Source organism: Lytechinus variegatus, chromosome 13 (genome assembly GCF_018143015.1).
Source record: "Lytechinus variegatus isolate NC3 chromosome 13, Lvar_3.0, whole genome shotgun sequence".
NCBI classification, from domain to species: Eukaryota; Metazoa; Echinodermata; class Echinoidea; order Temnopleuroida; family Toxopneustidae; genus Lytechinus; species Lytechinus variegatus.
In genome coordinates this window covers 17,447,410-17,466,255 of record NC_054752.1, presented here as the reverse complement: position 1 = coordinate 17,466,255, position 18,846 = coordinate 17,447,410, and the positions used below count along the sequence as shown (strand labels likewise).

Sequence of the window (18,846 nt, the reverse complement as noted above, 5' to 3'; positions counted from 1 at the left end):
CGAAGGTTCGTATTTCCGAAGGTTCGTATTTCCGAAGGTTCGTAATTCCGAAGGTTCGTTAGTCCGAAAACGAAATGAGGTTCGTAATTCTGAAGGTTCGTTTATAGTCCAAAACAAACTAAGGTTCGTAATTCCGAAGGTTCATTAATCCAAAAACGAAATGAGGTTCGTAATTCTGAAGGATCGTTAGTCTGAAAACGAAATGATTAACGAACCTTGTTGCGTTTTCGGACTAACGAACCTTCAGAACGAACCTTATTTCGTTTTCGGATTAACTAACCTTCGGAACATCAAATCTTATTTCGTTTTCAGATTATCTAACCTTCGGAATAATGCCACAAATGTTCGGATTAACGAACCCTTTTATGTTTTCAGATTAACGAACATCGAGGTATAGGCAATTTACGTGTTTCGGAATTACGAACCTTCGGAATAAAGAACCTTTGGAATTACGAAGTGTAACCCTCATTGTAGTTTGTATATTTGCTGTACAGTGCTTTGATTAAACATGTCACCAAGGACACTACTGCCTTCGCTCGGGAATTTGAATTCAAATCACAGTTTTCAAGTGAGCGTGTGAAAGGTCCGATGATTCCAGAGACAAATTGAAATTATTACAATGATGATTCAAGATTCACTTGTGAAAAGGCCCTTACATGTACATGTAGTTATTGCCTGGATCATCCCATTTCTACTTTGCTTAATATCATTTTTGCCTTTGTCAAAAGCAAATTTGGTTCAACAGTTCATCTCATTTCTATTCATATAGGGATTGAATACAGTACATGGGCCTGTTTCAAAATTGTCGTAATCATGTCGGACGGAATTTGATAGCAAAAGAAGCTGTCATTTTTGTGAGAGGTAGTTTTCTTTAGACTTCTGTACAGGGACATGGAGAGCTTACATGACTTTCATCATGTATAAGTAACTTCCCAAGTATCTTTTCAAAATTTGTCTGTAAAAGGGCAAAAACTGACCATGTCGGACGGAATCGATAGAAATGAGGACCCTTGACTTTTCTTATTCAAGTTATTATTCTATCGAAAGTTTAAGTGATAAGTGAGCAATTCACAGTCAAATAAACAGAAGAACAACCAAACATTAAATTCTCAAAAAAATCTTTATTCAAGGATTGTTGTCATGGCAACAGGAACTATTCAAAAACACATCATGTCGGACGGAACCAATCATGTCGGACGGAATGAAAATGTTACTTTTTTAGCAATTTGCCCAAATCATTAATTCCTTGCCTTTTGTAGAAAGGTCATCATGGGTACTAATGTTTTTCATAGTTAAAAAGATCTGACATCTATTTATAACTTTGTTACCATAGGAACATTGATGAAATTCCGTCCGACATGCTAGGTTCCGTCCGACATGATTATAGCACACAGTCAAAATGCACTTAGCTGTTCAGTACAATTTTTGTACGATTCATTATTTCTCAGTAATGAAATTACCAGAATTACAGCATATCGTATCACCCCAATTTTTTTCTAATTTCATGAATTATGAGACTTTCAAATCGCAATATTATTTTTGGTAAACAATGAACAATAAACCGTCTTGTTGAATAACAATGCAATTCAAAAGAAAATGATTGCATAAGACCTCACAGAAAGTGGTGCAAACTTTCACTCAAGTTTGACAGCTTTAATATCAGAAATTAGTGCTGAGTGCTTCGTGCTGAATGGACTGGATTTAGATGGTGGGGTAGATGGTTTGGTGGTGCATGCTGGCTCAGGAGTAGAAGCAGAGAATGTAGAGGATGTATTAGCTGTATTAGGAGCATGGATGGCAGTGGAAGCAGACGAGTTAGAAGTGGGATCAGAAGTTGCAGACTGATGAATAGTTGAGATAGAAGACAAGGAAGCATTTCTTGCTTTCATTCTCTTACGACACTTGTCTTTCAGAAGAGCAGACTCATATTTTACCTTGTTTTGTTTAAGTTTTTGTCTTTCTTGACGTTTTCTATTTCTGTCTTTTTCTTTTCGATCTTGAGCATCAAGGGAGTCACGCCAATTTTTGCATCTAATTGCATTTTTTGAACGCTCCGACATTCTTGCAACTTCAAGGACACTGAAAATCACAACCAAAACACGATAGCTTTTTCGCGAAATAAATTCATCAGGATGGTAAATTAAATAAGTTTGAAGTTCTTTGCACACATCCAGAATTTTTTTTTCTTTTTTTCACTGTTTATTTTTAGGATGTTATAACAAATTGTGGGATACAGTTTCATAAAAATTGAGAAACAAAAATTGATTTCAGGTATTATGAAAAATTATTTATATCATTTTATCATTATTATTATTATCATTCACAAATTCAGATGTAAAACAGTGCACTCTCATATTGAATTGTAAAACAAGCAGACAATATTGCAGTCAAGTATTATTTTAACTTTCCACAAGACACTTGATAGATTTGTGCATAGGCTATAGCCCATGCACTGAGTTGCTAAAGTGCACAGAGTCCTCCCTTCCCCAATCCAAAAACATGAGCATCTTATGAAGTAGATTATCATTTTCTTCAGCTATATTTTGGGCAAATTTTGTATCCCACATGCATCTCTGAGTTTTAAACTTCTTACTATTCATTTAGAAAATGCTTAAAGCAATACATACATGTAATGTTAGTTTTCTACAGTAAAACAGGACACTACATGTACCTTGGCCAGTAAAACACAAGTATTGTATTACCGACCGGCCTTGTATTACCGAACGCGCGCATCATATGCGTCAGAAAATAATCAAATACGCTCAAACCTTTGCAACTTCCTTCCAAAGGGAACTTAAATAGAAAAATGATGAAAAATTATCAAAAACACAATTTCGAAGTCTTTATATCCTCAAAACAATAAAATATGGTCAAAATAGCTCATCAGTGACTTTGTTGTTTTCCCAACTTTTCCCATAGAAAACACACGTTCGGTAATACGATACCTTTTCAAGTGACCAAAATATTTCACTTGCGAAGAGGGGTCCGATTGGAAGCTGATGTCGTAAAAATGAAAAACAATTTCGGCAAAATTTCTGCATGTTTATATTTTGTAGGTATTTGTGTATTTATGGTGAAAGTTTGGTGAATTTTATTGGAATAATGTGTTTGATATGATCAAATTCATGAAAAGTGTTCGGTAATACGATCCACTACCATACTGGAAAGGTGAAAGCAAGAGGAAGGTCCCAAGCCATGTGCTTTACATATTGAAAGTGTACATCACTTCTGACCAATTAGATTGCAGGAAAAGACCATACCTAAGTACTGTTTAATTGTGTGTAAGTTTGTATTGTGTGTGTCCAGAATCTGAACTGTAATATATGAGGTTATTGTACACTGAAAGCTGCAGAACAGAAGTGTAATCTGTGCTATCTCAATAGATTCCGTCCGACATGCCACTTTCATGTCGGATGGAAAAAAAAGTTATCCTTATTTTTTCCTACTTAGGTGCAGGTAAATTTTAAAAATCATCATTCATTCTAAGACTACAATCAATTCATTGATACTTGGCTGGGAAAAATCTATAAAATTGTCAATGGTTTTTCTGAGGGAAAACTTCTTGGAAATTTTTTGCATGTCGGACAGAAAATTTTGAGTTACCTTTTCTAAAATTGCAGGAATCATTCATTTCTACATATATGATTCCAGTTAATGTATAAAAAGGATGATTGATATATATGTTAATATTTATAAACATGCAGTTTCAAAACAAAGATATTATGTGTTACCTAGGACCATTTAATTTCAGAGAAAGAATTCCGTCCGACATGCTTTCAAATTTGCATCACGTTATAAAATTTGCGAAAAATTCAAGAAAAGTTGTAAAAATTGAATGGATACTTATACTTCATGAAAGAGGAGATATGAATCATCAATAAAAAATGAGAAAACATCGTTTAAAAACAATTTTCAAAAATAAGCATGATGGTTACCAATTTTGAAACAGGCCCACATGTAGGTTGCAATTAAATGAAATGTTATTAATCTCAATTGGATTTTAACACCAAGCTATTTAAATGAGAACAGTGTAATGCCTGGACCATCTCATTTCCACTTTGCCTAATATCATTTTGCACTTTGTAAAAATAAATTCAGGATAGTTCATCTCAATTCTATTCAGACTACATGGAGGTGGTTTATCTAATAGATGAAATGTTAATGAAATGGAAATTAGACAATCCCCAACAAAAAATTGTGCCAAATGCCAATTAGACAATTACAAAGATTAGACCAGAAGATCAAATGGAAAGTAGACAAAAGTTGACAATTCTACCATGGTAACACCATGGACCCTACTAGGATCCATGGTAACACCATGCTCTAGCATGTATTCCTGTCTCATTTCCTGTAGCCTTGGCCCTTCTTCCCTTGTCAAATCAAGAAGGCATTGGTCAAATTCAATGGGTCAATATTGGATTGAGGCAGACTCATTTTGGGAGAAGTGCCTTTTAATATTCAAACAATGCTGTTCATCTACAATAGCCTACATCCATCCATAAATCCATCCATCCATCCACCCACCCACCCATCCACCCAACGAACGACCCACCCATCCATCCATCCATCCATTCCTAGTGTTATCAAACACTGTGGTAGATCAGTGTAATGAAACTTCATATCTATCAGTTTTGTTTAAAAAATAAATTTAAATGAAAAAAAAAATTAGAGTGGTACAAGTTCATTGTAAGCCTACAGTATAAACAGTACATTGTGCAGAATTACAGCATCAAATACTGACTTTGTACGTAAATCGGGTAGTGAACCCTGCCTCGTTGATTTAATTGGCTTCCAAAATTAATACTACGTCACGTACATGTAGTATACACTCAGAAACCCTGCTTTCAATTGTGATTAGCATAGTCTGCAAAAATTATGAACCATTCAGTCAAATTTTGCTTCTTCCCATCACAACTGAGCCAGAGAAATTGTACTGTGTGGGCAATGAGTTAAACTCCGTAGTGAAGGCTATGCTAACTATGGTCATAAATAGTTAATTTTCTACATTTTTAAAGGTTCAAAGTCACTTTAAAGGTTCAAAGTCACTTCAAAGGCTCAGAGTCAATATGAATTCATGAAGAAGAAGAAACAAAAGAGCAGTCAATAATGTCTCTGCCATTGCCAGATAAGAATAAAGTTCTAAAAAGTTTCAAAATTTGTCATAATCTCATCAAACCAGCAAATTCCACTGAAGAATACTTCTAATTATTCATCTATTTGACATACATGTACTGTAGGGCCTACTACTAGCTTTTGAAAATTTTTGAAATTGAGCCCAGTACCTCTACATTGCAGGTGCAAATGTGCTTTAATTCAGAGAAACACAACACTAAAACTAAATTTAGAATTTAAAATGGGCAATATTCATAATCACTATTGTGTTTAATATAGTAAAAATATTATAATACTATATTTTGTTATTCTTCCATAGGAGTCTACGAATCCACAGACTAATATCCTTTTGGATGGATTTCCATACAAATTTGTCCTTGATTGGGACTAATAAAGACTATTTGTCCTTGATTCTTACCTGCCCCTCATTCACACTACCATTTTATTTTAAATGCATACAATATTTATATTATCAATAGCTGGACATCTACATGTATTGCAGGGGCCGCAGAACCAGTCGTATACAAATAATGTAAATATGACCCCCCACTTTCAAAACCGTTCCATGGCCCGTGTAATGAGAATCATCTGGTGATCAGCTTTATTTCATATTTGGTGCTCTATCGATTTAAAATTGGCCAAGCACCATCACCAAAAGGACAACACTGAAATTGAAATTACACAATGAAAGGGCGGGGCTCATTGTGCGCAAGCTTTCATGACGTCCATTTGACAACACATAAACGTACAAGTAGTACACTCTAAATTTCAATATTAGATTTAGATTTAAACTTTATGGATTTAAATGTAAAGCTAGGATATTTGAATATGTATCTATTCTAGACTATTTCTTAAGTCAAAATTAGAAATAAATCCAAAAGTACACTGATCCCTATTACCACACGTATTATTGTTTATGTGAGTAGATTCAAAGGTCAATTTGTAGGGGTTGACACTAAAAAAGTGACAGTAACATGAATTTACAATTCTCTGTGACGATACTCTCTAGTGTATAATAGATTTCCCCTAGTGTGGATGGGGTCTAATAAAGCCTATTTGTCCTTGATTCTGTTTAATTTGATCAATACCGACACCAGCCTACAAAACAAACAGGTGCAGCGATGCACACATTGCTGATTAATACCGGTGGTCATGAATAAAAATGTGAGAGTTTATTCCATACGTTTATTGATATTTATAGAACCTGCTAATTATTTTGACCAACTCAGTCTTATGAAGTGCCTTCTTTGTGACTATGTGGATTCTGATATCATTTAAACCTATTTTTTTTTAAATTAGTGTTTGTTGTTTTCAAAACAAAAATAAAAAAATGTTTTATTTCAATTCTAAAGCCATGTTTTAAAACATGTACAGTTGTACTTGAAAATTTTATTGAAGGGACTAGCCTACAAATTCATCAAACATTTTTTAAATACAATGCTTTGTGCCAACATGGATAGTGCGTTTTTACCTGCAAATTTAAAAATTATAATTTGGCATGCTGAATATAAAAGAAACACAACAAAGTTATTCCGTTAAAAGGTATTACATGTATTAAAGGTAAATGTCAGTTGTGGTAAGTATCAAAATGAGTTCGTACAGAATCCAATGAAATGACCACCAAAGTGAAAGGATTCTGGAAAAAATTGTGTAATTGCTGAGAAATCAGCAAAGAAGTACAGGAATCGGGTCAAGCGTCGGGCCGACATTCAAAGCAATAATAATACACTGTCCCACGTGCGCTTATCTGTGTTGGTGATCTTCAGTGTGAACATTTTTCAGCGTAGATTTCAAGATTTCACAAAGTTCAGTTTATGTAACTGTACCAGATCTAGATCCTCAATGATATACTGACAATTAAGCCTGGTTTTACATACTGTACATACTTTCTCATGAAATCAGTGTTTACTGCAACTACTGGCATTTTTCTTTATTAAGTGTAACCCAAGATAAATATTGTTTGTTAATTGTTATAAACTGTTGAAAATAAATAAAGAAAATGAAACTATAAAAGAATTAAAGTCTGTATCAGTGAGTAAAGTCTGAAATTTATGGACTCTAGATAAGAATTCTAAGAATCATTATTGGGTATACACTTTGTATGATATAAAGAGGTTGAAAATGATTGTGAAGTCCAAAATATTATCAAATAATGCAGGTAACAAATGAATAATTGCCCATCAATGACAAGACAAAGGTTTGTACTATTTATACACGGAAGGGTGTGTTCTTCAAATTTAAACAGCAACATGAATCATGATTGGAAACGTAAAACGTGGCTATATAATGACAAACAAAGGGTGTGTTCAATGTCCCCCCATTCCCGGTCATACAACGTCTTTCGGATCGCGATTCGGAGGAAAATTTAAACGCCGAAAAGGGTATGTTTGGAAACGCGATCAGCTCTGAGAATACAACCTATTACCCTCAGCATTGAGAATGTGACACTGAACATGATTGAGTTTTAAAAGTCTTTTTATTTTATCTTGCAGTGGAAGCCTACAAAAGCATGCAGTGCTCCATGTAGGCACAATGGAGCTGTGTTGTCCAATCAGAGATAAGAGCTGTCCCATGCTTGTCTGGGTTAGGCAGAAGAGTTGGCTAGTGCGAACACGAAAAAGTATAGTACGGAGTTATGTATGTAAGGTTAACAATAGTCCGGGGTTTAGAAACCATCTTGAGAAAAGGGTATTAGTTACAGTGTACTACATACAGTTGTCCTCAAAATTATTCATACCCCTTGTGGAAAAACATTCTTTGGTAGATTCTTTACTTGTAAAAGCTATTATGATGTAGCTTTCTTTGTATCTTTTGTCTGCTTGTTGCTATGCATGATTTGACATATGAGCTGGCAAGTCTTCATTAGCATAATAATAGATAGGGTCGAAAGTTATTTTTTGCACTTGTTCAGAATTATTCATACCCTTGCCAATACCTTAACAAAAATGTCCTTTTATGACAATGCGCATTATTTTTACTGTCTGGGAATGTGCTATTCTTTGTTCTATAGTTATTTCAAGATGTTCCAATGAATTAAATACCCTCTTTGTTAAACAAGCCATTGAACAATGATGGAAAATAGCATCTTTCTTAAAGGGTATAAATAGAGGAAAGCATTCTGGATATTCTCAGTCTCTGATAATCATGGCCAAGAAGAAGGAGCTCAGTGAGGACCTACGGCAACGTATGTCCAACGTAGAATGCCCACATTGAGGGAAAAGGTTACAAGGCCATTTCAAAGCAGTATGATGTCCCTGTGGCAACAGTCCAGAGCGGAATCAAGAAGCACAAGAGGTACAACACTGTGAAGAACCTTAGTGGGCGTGGCAGGAAGTGCAAGGTGTCCCCTAAACTTGCCAGGAAAATCTGCAGAGAGGTCAACAACAACCCCCGACCACAATCAAGGCCCTACTTGAAACGCTTGACCGGGCAGGGACGAAGGTGTCCCGGTCCACCATCGAGCGAGTCTTGCACAAAGGAGGTCTCCATGGACGCAGGCCTCGGGAGACACCGTTGCTCAGGAAGAAACACCGGAAGGCTCGACTGGCCTTTGCTAGAGGTCATCTGAAGAAAAATCCAAGCTTTTGGTCAACCATTCTGTGGTCTGATGAGACGAAGTTAGAGTTATTTGGCCATATGGATGTTGAATACGTCTGGAGGAAGAAAGGGGAAGCATACAGTCCAAACAACACCGTGCCAACTGTCAAGCATGGTGGTGGGCACATAATGCTATGGGGATGTTTCTCTTCCAGTGGCACAGGGAACCTCGCTAGAGTCAAAGGAATCATGAAAAAGGAGGATTACATCCAGATCCTTGATGATAACTTGAAGGAATCTGCCGAAAAACTCCAGCTTGGCCCCAACTGGAAGTTCCAACAAGACAATGACCCAAAGCATACCGCCAAGCTTGTGAGGAAATGGTTCAAGGACCATGATGTCAACGTCCTAGAATGGCCAAGTCAGAGTCCTGACCTGAATCCGATCGAGAACTTGTGGCGAGACCTGAAAGTCAGTGATGGCTAGGAACCCGACCAACCTGACCCAGCTTGAGGCCTACGCCAAGGAAGAATGGGCCAACATCCCGCAGGAGACGTGCAGGAAGCTTGTGGACACTTACAGGAATCATCTACATGTAGAAGCAGTCGTAAAGAACAAAGGCTATGCTATTGACTATTAATGAAAGACATTGGACTCAGAAAACCTAGGGTATGAATAATTTTGAACATGACATTGTTGAATATCTATGAATAAAATACCCCTGAAAAGAGAAATATCTTGAATTGTGCATTGTTGTTATTCTTTCACTGGTAGGTCACACATAAATCTTAGAGAAACTTGATAAAATTGCATTCATTTCATCACAAACATGAAAAATCACAAATATCAACAAGGGTATGAATAATTTTGAGGACGACTGTAGGTTTTCGATATGTAGCATTCATCTTTTATTGCACTCAGTAAATGGCAAACAGGTAGAGTTCTGAAAGTGGAAATTTTAATAGTGGTTCAGAGCAGGACATCAATTCTATAATAATAATAATAATAATATAGGATATTTATATTGCGCACATATCCACCTTGTTAGGTGCTCAAGGCGCTCCTATATTACCCGGCTAAGCTAGGCGTTCATAGCGCACACAGCTTTTTAAGGAATTACTTCCTACCGGTTCCCATTTACCTCACCTGGGTTGAGTGCAGCACATTGTGGATCAGTATCTTGCTGAAGGAAATTACGCCATGGCTGGGATTCGAACCCACGACCCTCTGTTTCAAAGTCCGAAGACTAATCCACTGGGCCACAATGCTCCAATTCAATGTTCCACTTTTAAATTCTTCCTACATATGAAAATAATTTTAAAAGCTCACAAAGTTCCCCGAAAATTGAATACTCCCCAATGCCCTAACTGTATACTTCTGCATCAGAACTCTATTTTTAAAAAAATACATCCAAATTTGATAAATATTTTGCTTGTTGATTTTAATGTTTTTTTTTTTCAATTTTAAAATTTTCTCCCTAAGAATTTGTCAAATATAATTTTTTTTCCTTTTTGTTTTCTTTATATAAACTCTGTGGGTTCAATGTCTTATTTTCAAATAATTAATGAATACTGTACAATACAATACCTGATATAACAATACATGTGTCCCTGGCTCTCCTCTTCATTGACTTGTACGCTGCGTCTGCAATGGCGAATATATGAGGGGGCCGTTCGTAGATCTCCCGCCCTCTATAGTCATTAACCTGCTCATCTCCGTAAATGTTGACAGTTCTGTATGGGTTTATGGATACCACTACTTCTCCGATGTATGTGTAGATGCGCCCCTTTTGGAATCTGAGATGGGGGAAGAGGAGGGGTTCACAGAGATTAGATCAATATTCTGTTCTTTGTTTTGGCATCATCTATCTGGGAGGCGAAAAGCGAACTGAAGTCTCTCCTCCCGATATAACTGATGGGGGAAGGGCCGGTGGACCACTACACCGGGGTTTCCCCCTACTCTTACTCCTAATACTGGGTTCTTAATGTGTAAAGGTGTTGACTATCCTCTACACGGGGCCTCCATTTAACATCCTATCCGAGGGATAATACCAACATCCTCTAAAAGGAAAAGAAGAGTTATGTAAAATCTGCTCCTTTCTGCCTGCACATAGATGGCTTTTTAGATTTTTTTATACACATTACCATAAGAATTACCAAGGCTTAACTTGTCCCATGTTGGCTGGCTCAACTTACCCCAGTCTGAACTACTGTAATGCGATAATTTCGCATCCACACATTTCTTATGCATCCACCATGTAAAACACTATGACAAGAATGAAGATCCATACCTGGACTAACAATGTTGTTCTCATGTCTTTATCATATTTAAAGACGTATGTGTGTGTAAAAAGACCTTGGAGTTGGATACTGAAGTTGACAGAATATTTTCAAGATTGCTTTTCTTTGATTGGTTTATTCTACATGTACACCTGTACATGGTATCGTTTCGTCAATGAAAATTGTAGAAAAAATCATTTTGCCCCCAAAATATGAAATCAAATTAATTTAAAGTAAAAATAATTATAAATTGATGATGAACTTTGCCTAAAAACACACAAATTTGCATTGTAATTAAAATAATTCTAAAACTTCATTATCCTGTACACTAGTGTATGTCAGTGTGATTCAAATAAAACATACATGTCCACAATTTATCAACGTTCTGTTTTAATAATCTTGAGTAAAAACAAAAGGATACCTGTAATAAAAACATCTGTATAATTACATTGGTGCGAGCACAAAATGATATCACCATGACAAGGATGTCGGCAATAGTGCATAATGGATTAATTAGCAATGCCAAATTCAATTTACATGTATGTCTCACTGATACCATTAATACAGACAAACAACTTTATTAAAAAACAAAGCTAATTATTGACAATAGGGAAACGTGGGAAAACACCCCTGCTATGTTTACCGAGATCATAGCACTGATGCATATTAAGTTCATCACACACACAGTAGATGAGTTTGAAATTTCTATATTGGATTTCTTCGTCCAGATAACAATTTACGTGTAGGCTTCCCTGCCACCGTAAATGGATGGGATCGGCCACAAACCTTTGTAGGTCAGTCACTGCACTGTACATGCGTATCCTTTTCCGCATTTTTGATCTCGAGTATTTTATGTACAATACCATATGAAACGGGTGAATTGCAAAGAAATTCTTGCCACGATGTCACGTGCAACTACATGTACATGTACTTGAAACCAAGAGCATAAATGTACAGTTTATTTCACATTGATCGATGACAAAGGATAGTCCTATAGCATCGTTGAATTAAATAAAGTAATAAAGAAAATTTTTCATTGTACTTTACATTTACACTGTACATGTACATGTGTCAAAGAATTACTGGTCAACGTCATTGACGATACATGAATTACAAACTCAACAAACTTCTATTAAAACAACAATGTTCTAGTCCCCTTGTATAGCTCTGCTACATCCTTTTAACAGAACTTTGTGTTTTTCTCTTTCCTACATGACCAACAGAAAAAAGAAAAAAATCAAGGGCTTTATTACATGTACAGGTACATGTATGTATCATTATGTACAGTACTACTACAGCACTCATGCCGATACAAAGTACTCAGTAATACATTACCAAGAAACTAAGCATTTTATTTCAAGTTTCATGTAGCTTCCTGAATTAAAGTGAAGACTCTAAATACAATAAGACCTCATACATGTACATTAGGCCCATCAAAATGCATTCCCATTGTGGCATTTACATGAATAAACCTTCATGGAAAAATGAGGAAAAAATTGGAAAGCAGATGGAATATTAAAAAGGTTTTAATAGGATTTTTGAAAGAAATAAAGTTGGTTGAGGGATTTCTGTGTTTTATATGTCACAGCAGGTAAATGGGGGGAAACCCCCTTCCAGCTGAATGACTCACATACAATTTTGGGGAACCCCCTGCTGGACCAAGTCATTGAAGTCTCCACAATAGTGAACATTGTAGTCTATTTCTCAGACCTCATCCATGCAATGCTTCTTTCCGTCCTCCTTCTTCTCCTCATTCTTGTCTTCTTCTCCCCCTACCAGACTCCTCCTTCACCTTCTTCTCTCCTTCTTCTTCCTTTCTTCTTGTTCTTATTCTTCCTCTTCTTCTCCTTCCTTCTACTTCTCCTTCTTCATCATCATCTTCTTCTCCTCCTCCTCCTCCTCCCCCTCCTCCTTCCTTCCTTCTTCTTCTCCTCCTTCCTTTTTCTTCTCCTCCTCTTCCTTCTTCTTCTTATTTCTTCTTCTTCTCCTCCTCTTCCTCCTTCTTCTTCTTCATCATCATCATCATCATCTTCTTCTTCTTCTCCTCCTTCTTCTTCTTCTCCTTCCTCCTCTTCTCCTCCTCCTATTTCTTCTCCTTCTTCTCTTCTTCTTCTTCTTCTTCTTCTTCTTCTCCTCCTCCTCCTCCTCCCCCTCCTCCCTCCTTCTTCTTCTCCTTATTCTTCTTCTTCATTACTCCAACCCCTCCTCCTCTTCTTTCTTCTTCTACAGGGATCAACTGTAAATAGAGAATTTGAGGTGGAAAGATACAAGACAGTCAAGACTACATAGTATGTCCATGAACCTCTCCAGCACAATTCACTGTGCCTCCTCTATTAATTCATAACAATACTGTACATATATAGCCACAAAAGGCACAATCACAAAAGGTGACATAAATATATTCACATGTACGTGTCAGAAGAAAAGGGAAATAACATCACCACTCAATAATATATTGATCAAGAAGAATCAGTGGCTTTCAAAAGGAAGTGATTTAAAAAAAAAGACAAAGAAAGAGTTAAGTACTGTACGATGATTAATGTCTTATTCAGCATAGTAATGCATTCCATTTCCAACAACTTTTGCATCACTGTACACTGCTGTTGACTTTCCATTGCCTATTAAATCACACAGAATAGGGTCATAAATAAACCTTCACAATTATACAGTACATAATATTTATTAACGCTCAACTTGAAACTTTATGATCTACTACAATTTGTATACCTTTCTAGTTTTTAATTACATTTATAAGAAAAAAAACTTCTCAAGAAGCGAGGCCAATCAGAAACAGAAAGAGAAAGTATTGCTTTGCTTTTAATAAAATCAACTTCCTATTAACTCTACATGATGTAGACAAAAAAGGAGATACCAAGTCTAGTACATTGTAATACCATGTGTTAGTACATGTACATGTGTAGGTCCATGGTAATACAAATCTGTAAAATTTGTATAACAATACCTTGATAATTAAAAAGGTTATATGGTAATTTTTATACTCTGTGACTATACTACAATGATTTGATTGTGAAGAGAAAATACATGTAGTAAGCTGTATGATCTGACAGCTTGGCCAGAGCAATGACAGCACAAATAGACCAGTTCGTAGTTACTTCATGGACAATTTTGGTCAAATGACCTTTCATTTTTTTCATCATGATAGGCAGATTTCAAAGCAAGATATTACGTAAGCTTGCCTTACATAGCAGGATGAAGAAATTGAATAAACCAGGTGACTAGAATAGCACACAAATGAACACTTAATGAAGGCATTTGTTGCATCCAATCTTTGAATGCATATCTTAGCATGTTGCACAATGTACTTGACAAACTGTGAAATACCAGTGGTTCGTGGAAGCATTGTTGCTTTTTGTGGATGTAAATGAAAACAATTAGAAAGAATATATGAATAATCAAGACATCAAAGTTGGTGCTTATCTCATTAATAGTACAAATGACCTTCTTCTGATCATGCGCAGAAAGGAACTACGAACTGGCTTATTAGCACTCACTTTTATAGGGTTCAAAACAATTTTCTCTTTTAAGTGGCTGAGATCATGGACCTACTAGTACATGTGGGTCCATGCTGAATTCAAGCCAATACTGAGCTCAGACAGTAATTTGCATTTTTTCGTTTATTCAAAGCAATCATGAACCCACTATGTACACATTACCTCCGTAGGACCACAAAACATTATTTACTTTTGTCTTTGCCATGCAATAAATGTCAATTTGATGAAAGCTCACTAGCGTTTAACGTTTAACAACCTGGGCGGCCCCGTATGTGCTCTTATAAATGGTTCCTGGGGCTGATTTTGTGTTTGATCTGAATACACACCCAATCAAAACTATCAATCATAGAAATGTACATGTAACTTCAAAGAGCCAATGATCGACCGCTATTAAGCTTTGTGTTACATGCACCAGTGGGTTTTTCATAAAGTTGTCTGTATAAAGTTAGCGACTTTAAGAGTGACCTGGTAAATGGTATATTCATTGGCGATGGTTACCCGCGTAAGAAAGGTTCACCAGTCGTTCTTAAAATCGCTCTTTACTTTAAATACGAACAGCTTTATGAAATGGCCCCCTGGTCAATTTAATTCCTGTTATGTTTCACAAATTACAGGAATAATTGATGTCATTGTGACTGCGAAAAAATTATTTCAGTAACTAAACATTTTATTTGGTTGCTTCAAGTTCATGTACAAGTGTAGCCTGCAAGATGAACTAGACCAGATGGGCGTTTCAATAAAGCTGTTCGTATAAAGTTAAGAGGGACTTTAAGAATGACTGGTGATCCTTTCTTGTGGTAGATGTATTGGTGATGGTTACGCACGTAAGAAAGGTTCACCAGTCGTTCTTGAAGTCGCTCTTACATGTCTTACGAACAGCTTCATGAAATGGCCCCCAGAGCAATCATGTCTTCCCTTTACACTAACACAAAAGATTTGGCTAACTTTTTTGTTTAAATAAATGTACATAACAAGGAGGAACAGATAGGCCGCTCCCTGAATTTATTTCAGAAAGACTGTGCAGTCTTTCCGAGATAAATTCAGGGAGCAGCCGGACCTCTGACGATCTTCCTACTACATTGTTTATTTGAAAAAAGAGTTATTTGCACAAATAACTCTTTTTCAAATTAACAACAGTAGGATGATCGTCAGAGGTCCGGCTGCTCCCTGAATTTAATTGATAAATTCAAGCAAAATAATTCCCCCAAGCCATGCAATTCACTGATGATCAAACAGTACATGGACTACTCAAAATCGTTTTTTTTGGAGGTCTCACATCCTTTTGTGCAATTCATCCTGTCATTTCTTTCCGGAGTTGAAGTATTTCCTGCTTGCACTCCTATCTCTCAAAACAATTAAGGTTTACATTACAAAGCACTTTTACAATGTATTTCATAGATTCAAAACCATTCTTAATACATAGGAAAGAGGATTATTCAACTTTATACATGCACAGGTTGTGCTGTCACTCCTTTCCTACCAAATCTTTTGGCTGAGCATAATGACCAAAATGATTTTTGACCAGCCAAAAAAAAATGATTTATTGAAAGCATTTTGAGCAAAAAAAAAATCAAAATTTTGGCTGGGAAAGGTATTGGGTTGTCGACCAAAATCCAAGATCACACAGTAGGCCCTGTGCTCTGTTTTGGCAGGCCCAAATTTTTGTGTCCTATAAATTTTGGCCAGACAATATTTTAATCTGAATGGGAAGTGGGATGCCCTATTTTTTTTCAAATCACCATAAGTAAGGAATGCACAGCACATTGTATTGAAGGATATCCTGTTTACATGAAACTCCTAACCTTGGCTGGTAGTGGTAGTGCTGCCTACATTTTAAGCCAACACTGTAGTACACTGTACATGTATGTTAGTATGAAGAACTACATTTGTACATGAAGGCCGATATATACTGTGCTAGATTTTGCATTTACATGTTTTCATTTTGGTCCATCAAAAATATACCTGACACAAAACTGAATACCAAGATTTGGTTCAGCCCCCCCCCCCCCCTCAGTCTGATTAATAACACCCAGAAAAATTGCTCACACAGCTGCACAGTGTAGGCCTATTAATGTACACTGTATAGGCTATATGCCTTGGCCTGTTGCACTGTGTGACATTCTCGGCAAGTAATTTCTTTAGCTTCGGATCTGAACGACCCCCCGAGAGCCTAAAATGTTTTGTTGGCCGAAATACTTCAAAATTCTGCTGGCCAAAAGCCTGCACATGTATGCCCTACTTGTAGATCTACATGTACTGAGACTATAAAAATAATGTTTTTAAAATGTCTGCATACTACAATCAGGGCCTAATGCCTATAAAAGGGATTACATACGTACATTCACTTCACTATTTGAAATGTAGTATGTACGATAACATGTAACACTACAATACAGTACGTCCCAGAAAAAACGAAACCGAGATTTGGAGATGATTTATCATAATCATAAATACAATAGACCAATGACCTACCATTTTAAAGCTTAGAATCTCCTCTTTCATCTGAAATTACTAAGATTATTTCTCATTCACGCATGAGTGAACAAAAACAATTTGAAGAAAGGTTGCCAAAAACTCATTTGGCGGGGGTATCTGAATTTCAAAAAGAAAATCTTATGACTAAAAAGTTCAATATCTGCTCTTTAATTTGATACCTTAATTACAGAAAATGGTCAAGAAGTAAAAAAGTTATGATCCCTCGAAACAATGCTTGCATTTCAATAATTTCATTAAATAAACGTGTTCTCACTGGTTTCCCACAGAAGCTAACGCATGGTAACAAAAGACTTAATGCATGGCTGATCGTCAACAAAACGGAGTGTCGAGTGAGTTTGAACGCTAGCCTGTAAAACCGCTTCATTTTATGAAATTATTGAAATTCAAGCCTTATATCAAATAACCAGAACTTTGTTATTTCTTGACCATTTTCTGTAATTGAGGTATCAAATTAAAGAGTAGATATTGAACTTTTTTAAAAATGTGGTTTTCTTTTTAAAACCGAGATACGGCCCGCCAAGTGACTTTTTGGTATCCCCTTTTAAAATTGTTTTTGCTCACTCATGCGTGAATGAAAAATAATCTACATGTACATGTAAGTACCGGTAATTTCAGATGAAAGAGGAGATTCTAAGCTTTAAAATGGTAGGTATTGTATTTGTGATCAAGTTATGATAAATCATCTCTAAATCTCGGTTTCGTTTTTTGTGGGACGCACTGTACATGTACATTATAATGATGACCTTTATCATCAAACAACATTCAGATTTCCATAAAATAGTTTTCAGTAGGCTGTTCGCCTGAAACAATGAACTTTGAATGGACTTTACTTTTCATACACATGTAGGCCTACATGAACATGATGTATTCTACATGTATCTCTATAAATTTGCAACAATTATGATGCACGTATTTGCATATTAACCTTTCATAAATTTGAAGCATGAATGTTGGTGTCTGAATACAAGCCTACTGATTTTGGAATCATTCCATTCATGCAGTCCATCTCCATTCAATGAAAGTCCATTACCTTGATTGAAAACCTAAAAGTGGTAGAAAGGATAATGGAATCATGGGATCATGAAATTTACCCCTATCTGCTATTATCATCCAATTCATGAAATTGCTTTTGAGTTTTGATTCACAATTCATTGTATCCTTTTGATTTCAAGTACAACAAGCCTGAGGCAATCTTCTGAATGGATGACAATGGATTCATGACTCAATTAGAAAATAATGTGAATTCAGAAGCATGCCTGAAGAATTTTGGGTAATCATTAGTCTGCAGGCACAGACCCTGATTGATGGGGGGGAGGGAGGGAACCAGCCTTCTTCTGTCATTAATCTCACTTTAATTCTCCATCTCTGAAATTGCCCTTTTTTGCCCCTACATGTACATGTGCATGCACAGTAAAAAGAGGATGGTACATTGACATATGTCTAAATTTATTTCACAAATTTACAACAAGCACATGTCACATCTAGACATAAACAAGTTACTTTTACAAAAAAAATAATGCATGAAAAAGCTTTGAAAATATTCATTAATAATATACGTGTTGTGACTTATGGGATGAGTTCGAAGAGCAAAGGAAAACTGGGCTGGATGAGCTAGGAAGTGGAAGAGGAGTAGACACAGAAAATTCAGAAGAATAAAAAGAACATAGGGGGGTGAAAAAGACAAAGACAGTTTGTGTACATCGAACAAGGATACAAGGAAGATGATGACAAAAAGTAGCGATTGCCGATTTTTATGAACTCCTGACCCCAACAGCATAAAATGGCATGACTCATTTCAGAAAGTTTGTCAATTCTCACAATATTGGACTGCTCCCAGCTCCCACAAAATCATAACTTATAAAATCACACCAAAATAGTAATTTCTCTTTGCACCGCCCAAACTGAAAGCC

General features: G+C 36.2%; 1 protein-coding gene across 1 annotated transcript in view; it reads right to left on the bottom strand.

Annotated features, from left to right (window-relative positions):
* Nucleotides 1-18,846, bottom strand: part of LOC121426947 (unconventional myosin-Id-like) — a 77,242-nt gene that overhangs the window by 55,743 nt on the left and 2,653 nt on the right. Inside the window, 1 exon segment of the mRNA XM_041623366.1 lies at nt 10,237-10,445. Within this exon segment, the coding sequence (XP_041479300.1) occupies nt 10,237-10,445 (209 nt within the window).